The sequence below is a fragment of the Pan troglodytes genome, chromosome 18, assembly GCF_028858775.2.
Source record: "Pan troglodytes isolate AG18354 chromosome 18, NHGRI_mPanTro3-v2.0_pri, whole genome shotgun sequence".
NCBI classification, from domain to species: Eukaryota; Metazoa; Chordata; class Mammalia; order Primates; family Hominidae; genus Pan; species Pan troglodytes.
In genome coordinates, this window is record NC_072416.2 from 73,633,739 (window position 1) to 73,645,119 (window position 11,381).

The 11,381-nt window shown below is 50.1% G+C and overlaps 1 protein-coding gene across 2 annotated transcripts; it reads right to left on the reverse strand.

The window, feature by feature from the left end:
• Positions 1-1,376: 1,376 nt before the first annotated feature.
• Positions 1,377-11,381, reverse strand: CHST5 (carbohydrate sulfotransferase 5). Of its 2 annotated transcripts, XM_016930198.3 has the most exons (3): positions 11,287-11,381; positions 9,772-9,836; positions 1,377-8,531 (listed from the first exon to the last, which is right to left on the reverse strand). In XM_016930198.3, exons 2-3 carry the CDS (start codon positions 9,834-9,836, stop codon positions 7,343-7,345), a joined length of 1,254 nt encoding a protein of 417 aa, XP_016785687.1. In that variant the 5' UTR covers positions 11,287-11,381; the 3' UTR covers positions 1,377-7,342. The 2 variants fall into 2 exon arrangements, with proteins under 2 accessions (XP_016785687.1, XP_054524446.1); XM_054668471.2 differs by lacking the exon at positions 11,287-11,381 and having other exon boundaries at positions 9,772-11,276.

The following is an 11,381-nucleotide window of genomic DNA, read 5'->3' on the forward strand; positions in this document are numbered from 1 at the left end:
TAAAAATACAAAATTAGCTGGGCATGATGGCGAATGTCTGTAATCCCAGCTACTCAAGAGGCTGAGGCAGTAAAATTGCTTGAACCTGGGAGGCAGAGGTTGTATGAGCCAAGATTGTGCCATTGCACTCCAGCCTAGGCAACAAGAGCAAAACTCTGTCTCAAAAAATAAAATTAAAAATAAATAAATAAAATAAAAACATAAAAATTACCTGGACATGGTGGTGAGTGCCTGTAATCCCAGCTGCTTGGGAGGCTGAGTCAGGAGAATCGTTTGAACCAGGGAGGCGGAGGTTGCAGTGAGCCGAAATTGTGCCACTGCACTCCAGCCTGGGCAACAGAGCAAGACTGACCAAAAAAAATTAAAAAGGCCCGGCGCAGTGGTTCATGCCTGTAATCTCAGCACTTTGGGAGGCCAAGGCGAGTGGATCACCTGAGGTTAGGAATTTGAGACCAGCCTGACCAATGTGGTGAAACCCTGTCTCTACTAAAAATATAAAAATTAGCCAGGTGTGGTGGTGGGTGCTACCACCACCTATACATGGCTAAATCTATCATTTTCACTTTTGCATAGCTGATGGGTTAAAAATGTTACTTGATGATGTTTTAACCTGCGTTTCTTTAATTCCCTGGGCAGCTAAGCATCTTTTCATGCTTATTAATCAACAGCCTTCCTTTTTCTCCTTTTTATTATCATTATTATTATTATTATTATTTGAGACAGAGTCTTGCTCTATCACCCAGGCTGGAGTGCAGTGGAGCAATATTGGCTCATTGCAACCTCTGCCTCCCGGGTTCAGGCAATTCTCCTGCCTCAGCTTCTGAAGTAGCTGGGGCTACAGGCGTGTGCCACTACACCCGGCTAATTTTTGTATTTTTAGTAGAGACGGGGTTTTGCCATGTTGGCCAGGCTGGTCTCAAACTCTAACCTCAGGTGATCCACCCACCTCAGCCTCCCAAAGTGCTGGGATTACAGGCGTGAGCCACTGCGCCTGGCCTGGCCTCCTTTCTTCTTTGTTAAAGGGCTTTTGCTCATTTTTCTGTTGACTTTCTGCTTCCTCTTGGTTTTGCTCTTATTTTTATGGCAAATGGTTTCTGCTAGCTTGTCATCTGTTTTTTAACCTACTTTATGGTATTTTCCCCCAATGCTTCTGTAAAAAAAAGTATTGAGACATAATTTATATAAAATATTTATATGTAAAGTATAAAATTAGATGTATAGACCTGTGAGATCAGATCACCACATCACCACAAGCAAATTCCAAAAAGTTTTGTCCTATTTATTATATTTTGAAAGTGAATTCTTTCTTTACAGTTTGTGGATTTTGTGTCTTGTTCAAAAGATTGTGTCCTCTTCAAGATTACATGGTCTTCATATTTGCTTCTTTTTTTTTTTTTTTGAGACAGAGTCTCACTCTATTGCCCAGGCTGGAGTGCAATGACACCATCTAGACTCATTGCAACCTCTGCCTCCCAGGTTCATGTGATTCTCCTGCCTCAGCCTCCCAAGTAGCTGGGATTACAGGCGTCTGCCACCACGCCCAGCTAATTTTTGTATTTTTAGTAGAGATGGGGTTTCACCATGTTGGCCAGGCTGGTCTGGAACTCCTGACCTCGTGATCCACCCGCCTCGGCTTCCCAAAGTGCTGGGATTACAGGTGTGAGCCACCGTGCCCAGCTGCTTCTTCTTCTTCTTCTTTTTTTTTTTTTTGAGATGCAGTCTCCCTCTGTCACCCATGCTGGAGTGCAATGTCATGATCTCGGCTCACTGCAACCTCCACCTCCCAGGTTCATGTGATTCTCCTGCCTCAGTCTCCCAAGTAGCTGGGATTACAGGTGCGCACCACCACGACTGGTTAATTTTTTTTATTTTTAGTAGAGCTGAGGTTTTGCCATGTTAGCCAGGTTGGTCTCAAACTCCTGGCCTCAAGTGATCCACCTGCCATGGCCTACAAAAGTCCTGGGATTACAGGCGTGAGCCACTGCACCCGCCTCTTTTTTTTTTTTTGAGATGGAGTTTCGCTCTTGTTGCCCAGGCTAGAGTGCAGTGGCGCGATCTCAGCTCATGGCAACCTCCACCTCCCAGGTTCAAGCGATTCTCCTGCCTCAGCCTCCCGAGTAGCTGGGATTACAGGCATGTGCCACCACACTCGGCTTATTTTGTATCATCCTTTTTTCTTTCTTTCCTTCTTTTTTTTTTTTTTTTTTTTTAATTAGAGATGATGTCTTGCTGTGTTGCACAGGTTGGAGTGTAGTGGGATGAATCACAGCTCACTGTAGCTCACTGCAGCCTCGAACTTCTAGGCTCAAGCAACACCCCCGCCTCAGCCTCCCAAGTAGCTAGGACTACAGCCGTGTACCACCATGCTTGGCCAATTTTTAAAAATGTTTTGTAGACATGGGGCCTGCTTTGATGCAGGCTCAGAGCCCAGCCTGACAGTGGTATCCCACAAGATTCATTTGCCTGGCTGGTCTTGAACTCATGTCCTCAAGCAATCCTCCTGTCCCAGCCTCCCGAAGTGCTGGGATTACAGTTGTGTCACTGCCCCCGGCTTTGTTTTTTCTTAGGGCATAATTAAAACCTGTAATTGCATGTTTAATCTGTTTGATTATTTGTTTAGTGTCTGCACCCCGGACAAGAGCAAGGGCTATGTGTACTCTGTCCCTTACTGTGTCCCTGGGGCCTGGTACTGGGCCTGACTCATTGAATCACTCAACTGGCTGCCCTCTTAAAATGGGAGGAATAATGCTTCCTAGGAATCAAGCCATGAGAAACTAATGTTAAGAAGTGGCCAACATTATCTAAACCATGTGTAACCAAGAGGAGAAGTGCTAAGAGCCCTGAGCACATACCCTGGGCTAGGTAATGGGAGCCCTTGTAAGTCTCTCTTCCATCTTACACAGTCTGATAAGACGCTAGAAATTTGAACATGTAGGATCAACTGCAAAGTCAAAACTTCTGCTGGCTCTTTGGGTTTCCAAAGGATGGAAATATGAAGTAGATGCTGTTCTCTAGTAGAGCATCTTAGTCAGATGCGGATATAGAAAGATCTCAGGGCCAGAAGGGTATACAAATGTAATGAGAATGAGGAGTCGGATTGGCATTGTCCAATACGGAGCCACTGGCCACGTGTGGCCACGGAACATGTGTGGCTGGTCCTAAAGTCTTCGACTTAGCCAGCAGTGCTGGGCTCAGCTGGTCTCGCTCGTATGTCTTTATAGCTACTCCTCTCAAGTGGTGGACTCAGTTTCCCCACCTCTGAATCTGGGTGAACCCTGGACTCGCTTTGGCCAGTAGAAGATAGCAGAAGTGGCTGCGTGCTGATCAGCTGGGGCTCGTGAGGGGCTGGCTGGTCTAGGATGGCCTGGATTGGGACACCTGAACTCTCCTTCTCACGGTCCCTGCTTGTCCAGCAGGCTGGCCTGGGCTTTCTCCGTGGCAGAGGCAGAGGTCCAAAGCAAAGGAGCAGCACACAGGTTCTCTGCAGGTGGAGGAAAGCAGAGGCGTCATCCCAGATTATGCCTCTTTCACATAAAAATGATTTTCAGCTGAAGGCAATTAAGAAGCAGAAAATACAGGAAAAGTTCAGGTTTCCCTCCCCTTTCTGCCTAGAGGCACGATATAAACTCTCCTTCACTGGAGACAACCCTTAACTTTGCCCAGCCAGCGGCGGTACCAGAGGCACCGCAGAGAAATCCTGCTGCATCGGCTTCCTCTCAGATATTTACCTATGCACAGTTTCTCATCTTTGGAGGCCTAAAACTTTCTTTTTCCTGTTATTTCTCTACAAATTTATTGTGTCTTTTGGAATCTGCTGTGTAAGGCAGTGTTCCGAGCCACTGTGTTGTTACTTTTCATTTAGGTTTGTCCTGTGTGATATATGCTGCATGTATTAGTGAACTGTTCTTGGGCAGGCACAGTGGCTCACACCTGTAATCCCAGCACTTTGGAAGGCTGAGCACAGGAGTTACAGATCAGCGCGGGCTACATACTGAAACACATGTAGCCCCCCAAAATACAAAAATTAGCCTGGCATAGTGATGTGCCTATAGTCCCAGCTACTTGGGAGGTTAAGATGGGCCAATCTCTTGAGTCAGTGATGTGGGGGTTGCAGTGAGCCGAGATGGAACCACTGCATTCCAGCCTGGGCCACAAAGCAAGACACTATTTCAAAACAAACAAACAAACAAACTTCTTGTCTGTGAATCTTTTTGTTAAGGAGCCTATTTTAGTCCCTTTTGTGCTGCTGTAACAGAATACCAGAGACCGGGTAATTGATAATTACAGGCATGAGCCACCATGTCTGGCCTGATATACCTCTTACTGAAGACACAGGGGGATATAAAGTTCAATGGCTTTGATGGAGTGTGGTGCCAGGGGCATAAGGGGAACAGAGTCCAGGCTGTGTGTGCATGTGAGTGTGCATGTGTGTGTGTGGGGGGGGTGCATGTGTGTGGCACATGTGGGATGTTCAGAAGCAATATCACCAGATTTTGCTCCCAGCTGGGCCTGGGGCACCCCTTTTCAGCTGCTTCAGGATGCATTCCAAGAGAGGAGAGTCTAGGGGAAAGAAAGAGTTTGGGTAGAGGCCAAGTCATCTGAACTGTTAATAGAAAAACATTAGACAAATTAAGCAGACTTTATTTGAGCAAAGAAAATTTATGAATCGGGCAGCACCCTGAACCAGTAAAGGTTCAAAGTGCTCCACCCAGCAACACTGGCAGGCCGAATTTTTTGGAAGTAACACAGAGAAACAGTCTGATGGGGTACAGCTCAGCATTTGCCTTATATGGACTTGGTCTGATCAGTTGGCAGCCTGTGACTGGTTAAAGCACAGCTGCTGTGACTTGCTGAGATTCAACTATTTGTTACAAGAATATAGTCTCAGTTGGGAGGCAGTTTACTTAAATATTAAGTTAGGTTGCAGTTCAACAGGTATGGCAGCAGCTTTGGGCCAAATTCTCTTTTTTTTTTTTTGGAGACGGAGTCTTGCTCTGTCACCAGGCTGGAGTGCAGTGCACGATCTCAGCTCACTGCAACCTCTGCCTCCTGGGTTCTAGTGATTCCTCTGCCTCAGCCTCCCGAGTAGCTGGGATTATAGGCATGTGCCACCATGCCCGGCTAATTTTTTGTATTTTAGTAGAGATGGGGTTCCACCATGTTGGCCAAGATGGTCTCGATCTCCTGACCTCATGATCCGCCCACCTCGGCCTCCCAAAGTGCTGGGAACTTTGGGCCAAATTTAATTGAATTTAAACATTTCTGCCTTTTGGTCAGCCTCTCAATTTTGAGAGGCTGACCAAAACCTTGGGCCCTGACTCCATTTTCTGTCACCATCATAATGGACTTGTTTTGTTTCAGTATTGACTTCACAATTTCACCTTAGTTGGATGATTCTTTATGCTTTCTTCATGTTTTTGTTATTCTAACCCTAACAGACCAGTTGATTTATACAGAATGGCTACATAGGAGTATGTAAGACTTCCCAGGGGAGGCAACACATCAGAGAGACTATTATTATTATTATTTTATTATTATTATTATTTTTGAGAGGGAGTCTCGCTCTGTTACCCAGGCTGGAGTACAGTGGCGCAATCTTGGCTCACTGCAACCTCCACCTCCCAGGTTCAAGCGATTCTCCTGCCTCAACCTCTTGAGTAGCTGGGATTACAGGCATGCACAACCACACTGGCTAATTTTTGTTTTTTAGTAGAGACAGGGTTTCACCATGTTGGCTAGACTGGTCTTGAACTCCTGACCTCAAGTGATCCACCCACCTTGGCCTTCCAAAGTGCCGGGATTACAGGCTTGAGCCACTGTGCCTGGCCTATTATTGTTATTTAAGATGGAGTCTTGCTCTGTCACCCTGGCTGGAGTGCAGTGGTGCAATCTTGGCTCACTGCAACCTCCACCTCCTGGATTCAAGAGATTCTCCTGCCTCAACCTCCTGAGTAGCTGGGATTACAGGCATGCACAACCACACCGGCTATTCTTTGTATTTTTAATAGAGACAGGGTTTCACTATGTTGGCCAGGCTGGTCTCGAACTTCTGAGCTCAAGCGATCTGCCTGCCTTGGCCTCCTAAAGTGCTGGGATTACAGGCGTGAGTCACTGTGCCCGACCAGGGAGACTATTATGATGGCTATGAGTGGACAATGCCAAGAAACTGAAGTACACTCCTTATCAGGAGTTTCAACAAACAACTAGTCAAAATCAAATAACTCAAAGTCCATGCAATAAAGATAGTTCAATAGCATTTGAGTCCAATTGGTCAGTCTTTGTTCCAGGGATGATGGTGATTAAAGGCCAAACCCTCCCCATTAAATGAGAGATCTATATTAGAGAGGTTTCAGAGACCTCCACCCAGCAACAGTGGGCAAGCAGCATTTATAAACAGAAAAAGGAAGTGGCATTGGATATAGGCTGATTGGTTACAGCTCAACCTTTGTCTAATTTGGACACATCTGGTCAGTCTGCAGTCTGCCCCTGGCTGAAGGCTGGCTGCTATGATTGGAGAAGACTCCTTTCTTCTTACAAGAATATACTGCCTGGTCAAGTTGTAGTTTGTTTACATAATAAATAAGGTTACATCCCAGTCAAATCCTCCCTACAAAGTATCCCCTATTCTGACCTCTATCACCATAGACTAGTTTTTCTGCTTTAAATACATGGAATCATGCAATTAAAGAAAAAAGAGAAAAAATGAGGTTACAGTTCACTAGATTGCAGGACTTTTGAACAAATTTATTACTTATTTTTTTGATGGAGTCTTGCTCTGCCACCCAAGCTGGGGTGCAGTGGCATGATGTCAGCTTACTGCAACCTCCACCTCTGGAGTCCAAGTGATTCTCCCACCTCAGCCTCCTAAGTAGCTGGGATTACAGGAGTGTGCCACCACGCCGAACTAATTTTTGCATTTTTAGTAGAGAGGGGGTTTCACTATGTTGGCCAGGCTGGTTTCGAACTCCGGACCTCAGGTGATCCACCCGCCTCAGCCTCTCAAAATGCTGGGATTACAGGCATGAGCCACCGCACCCGGCCTGGCACACATTTAATTTAATTTAGCAGTAACTTACTCCCTGGGCCCAGAAGAGGTAGGGGCAAGAGTTGCTTTCCATGAAGAGTGCACCTGATGAGAAGGCAGCTCCAGAAGACTCAAAGGAAAACCGAGAATCAGGAGAGAAAGAAACGTGCAGTCCTTGCCTACTTCAGGGGAGGACCCCAAACTCCCGGTGGATAGTAGGGACCTGCTTCCCCATGCGCCCCAGCTCCCTCTCCACCATGCAGTCGCCTCCTGGGCCTGGCGACCACAGTTCGGGGCCTGCTCTAAGGCCCAGAGTTCTCAGTCAGGCGATGCCCAGCTGAAGTGGTCTGGGCCTCGTGGCAGCACCAGATCCAGGGTGAGGTCACGCTGCTGGTCCGCAGAGTACACAGGCCGGTAGCCCAGCAGCTGCAGCGCGCCGGCGCACACCTCCTGCACGCGCAGGATCTTAGTGAAGGGCAACGCGTGGCGCCAGGCCTGGGAGACGTTGCGCGCATTCCTAGACGAAGTATGGAAGGCCTCGATTGGCTTGCCGATCCCCGACCCGTGGGTGATGTTGTGGATCCAGGCCTCGAGCTGTGGCGTGAGGGTCAGGCCGGTGAAGGCGTAGAGTGCGCGGATCTCTGCCAGCGGCTCCCGCGCCAGGTCCTCGAAGCGCACCAGGCGGTAGCGGCCGCGCAGGAAGGGTGGCGGCTTGAGTGTGGCGGCCTCAGCGATGCGCACGTGGCTGCGGCACACCTCGCGAATCAGGCGCAGGTGAGGGTCGGCCTCCACCCACTTGCCGTTGGTGCCCAGCACGATGCCGTTGTCGCGTGCCAGTATCGGGCCCGCCGCTTCCCGGGAGCGCAGCACCGCCCGCGGGTCGCGCACCAGGTGCACGATGCGCAGGTTGAGCGCGGGGTCGCTGAGCAGCGGGTAGAGCACCTGCAGGTTGAAGAAGCGCACCTCCTTGAGCACCACATGGCTGTAGGAGCGGCAGGCCTCCCGGGCCAGGCTGAAGGGCTGCCGCGTGCACAGTGTCTTGCATACGTCCTCCTTGCTGATGGTGCCTCGGGGAAAGGCGCTGCAGGCGGGCGGCGAGCACAGCGCGCGGCTCGTTGCCCAGTTGAAAAAGGCGGACAGGTTTCGGCTCTGTGGCATGTAGGCATCAAACACGTCCATGTCGCACAAAAAGATGGAACGCATCAGGTCGCGCACAGCCATGTGCAGCGTTGCGGCGCTGCCCTGCGACAGGGTGGTCCACACATGCCACGCGGGCTCCATCAGGTAGAAGACGTCGGGGTGCTGGCTGAAGAGCTGGCCCAAGAAGGATGAGCCCGAGCGCCACGAGGACAGCACCAGCACGTGCACACGATCCTCCCCGCCGGCTGGGGATGAGGGCCCTGGCTGGGAGACGATGAAGAGCAGGAGGCAGGTGGTCTGTGCCAGGAGGAGCACTGTCACTGTCTTGCTGGAGAACCGTGGCAGCCACATGCGGGCGGCTGGGGGCCTTCGGGTGGAGTGGGCAACTTTAGGGACCCGGACCCTCATGCCCATCCCACGCCCCAATTACTGCCCAGTGCCCTCAGGGATCAGCCCTCGGATGCGGCTACCCTACCCATTGGACTTCCCAAGACTCCCAAGGTCTCAGTCGAGCACTTTCCCAGCAATACGGAGTCAAGACATAGGCCAGAATATAGTCTGCGCTCACAGCAGAAGTCCAGTTGCAGAATAATGTGGGATATCATCAAACTGTCTACCTACCCACCCACCCACCTACTTACATACCTACAGGCTATCTATCTGTAGAGAGAAATACTATGTTTCAAAGAGAACTCCTGTCTTTTGCTTCAGGATACCTCTTAGAGAGACCCTTTTAGGTTGTGGAGCTAAAAGGGCTTGATGGGGGCTTGGGTGGATGTCAGAGCACCACCAGGCTCGCCGAGGTTGAATCCTGGCTCTGCCACTTCCTAGCCTATGATCTTGCTTATGAAGATCACTTAAATCTCTCTGTGATGGATCACTTTACCCGTGTGTGAAAGAGGGATAATTCTGGTACCTGGCTCACAGGATCTGGGGGGATTGGGGGGTTATTATAATGAAGATGGGGGAAGGGAACACGCAGTCATGCCCATAACTGAGGATTGCACCTTTTACATGGTGTGCTTCTGCATTATATAATTTTTTTAACAGGCAGGTATAAAACTTTTGTCGGCCAGGCGCGGTGGCTCACGCCTGTAATCCCAGCACTATGGGAGGCCGAGGCGGGCGGATCACGAGGTCAGGAGATCGAGACCATCCTGGCTAACACAGTGAGACCCCATCTCTACTAAAAATACAAAAAATTAGCCAGGCGTGGTGGTGGGCGCCTGTAGTCCCAGCTACTCGGGAGGCTGAGGCAGGAGAATGGCGTGAACCTGGGAGGCAGAGGTGGCAGTGAGCTGAGATTGCGCCACTGCACTGCAGCCTGAGTGACAGAGTGAGACTCCGTTTCAAAAAAAAAAAAACAACAACAACAACAAAAAACTTTTGTCATTAAAAATAAACAAGTAAATAAAGTGGACAAAGAACAGCAACTGTTGTCATCACTGGTGGGGAGTGAAGTGCTGTAGGCAGCATGGGCTCCAGAAGGAGGGTGTCCTGGAGCCCTGTGGGTTTGCAAGAAGATCAGTTGATGGGGAGCTGGGATGGAGCCCGAGAAGCAGAGAGGTGAGAGCAGAGTACTGTCCCGGCCAGCTGAGGGGACTCACCACCGTCCAGGGCTGCTGGGAGAGCTGCAACGCTGATCACAAATCCATGGGAGATATCTCGACATCTGGCAAAGCAGGAAGGAGAGGAGATCAGAGCCCTACAGAGAGAGACAGCCCCATACATAGAAAGCTCCCCAGGGTGGGAGCAGAGCTGTCCTGCCTGCCTTTTGCTTCAGGATAACTCGTAGAGAGACCCTTTTGGGTTGTGGAGCTAAAGGGCTTGATGAGGGCTTAGGCGGATGTCACAGCACCACCAGGCTTGCTGAGGTTGAATAAGTCTGAGTAGGGCATTTCTCCAAATGGCTAGGAACTGGCGGGGTCTCCTGATGGATGGAGGCGAGAGAGCTGGCTCCAAATCCCAGCACTGCCAATGGGGAGCTATGAGACCTGGGGCAAGTGACTTAACTTCTCTGAGGCTCAATTTCCACCTCTGTAGAATGGGATTTGCAACATTTAACCTCTTAGAGCTGTTGTGATGGATGCTGCTGCAAACACCTATGAGGGGAGGGCCTGGGGAAGCATTCCTTACACACATGCCCGTTACTGTTACTGTCCCTGTGCTGAGCTACATCTGGAGAGGAAGAACCCCCTCCACCTGGTGAGTCTCCCCACAGAGGAGACACCCACAGGCCACCTACCCTTCCAATCCCTGTATCTCCCAGGCCATCCTCTGGCGTCCAACCACCCTGAGCCTTTAGTGGACCTTAAGAATGTCATGCATTTCTCACAGGGTGGAAGGAACACTGAGCCAGCCTCCCGCATTCCAAGGTCCTAAAGTGTTCTTCTGTTTGCACCTGTTGCATCTGCAATGATCTCAAGGCTGGGTGACTTTGGAAGGGAGGAGCCTGGAAGTTTTCTCCTTGCTCCTGCCTCCTTTGCTCCTTGCCTGCCCCCTTCCCCTGTCCACACTGCCCACTGAGAGAAGCCAGGGTCTAACTCGTGAGCAGATCTCATCTCTGCTCCTTCCCCTCAATGCGGGGACAGGAGTGAGCGCAGGATGCCCAACACCTCTGTCGCCTGCTGACTCCTGAGCTGCCTTCTGGATCCCCACACCCACTCCTGGAAAACCTGGAAGATGAGGAGAGTAGCCCCCCACCTCCGCTACAAGTGCGACTGTACTTTTTCCACTGCTGGCTGATGGATGGTGAGCTCCCTTGCCAACAGAGTGCCAGAAAGGAAGGGAACTCATATTTGCTGACTTCAATGATCACAAGTGCTAGGTGCTTCGAGTCCACTGGATAACTTAACTCAATGGGCCCTGAGGTGGGCATGATGATGTCAATTTTTCAGGTGAAAGACTCAAGGCTTAGAGAGACAGCAAGAAAGCTGGGACTCCAGGACTCCTGTTCCAAAGCTCCTGGCACTTCTAATCCCAGGCTGTGGGCCTCTCCCACCTGTGATTGCCCCCTGCAGAGTGCAGGACCCTGCTGCTCTGGCCCAAACACAGTTGTCCTGGCCAGCCCAGCCCTTCCCTGGGTAGGGAGGATCTTGATCCCAAGCTAAGGTGTTTGTTACCTGTGTTCCAGGAAAGCCAGAGGTCTTCTTAAGGTGGTTGAATCACTCTATGCCACGCAGAGTCTCCAGAAGACCAGTTCCTCACTGGGAGCTTT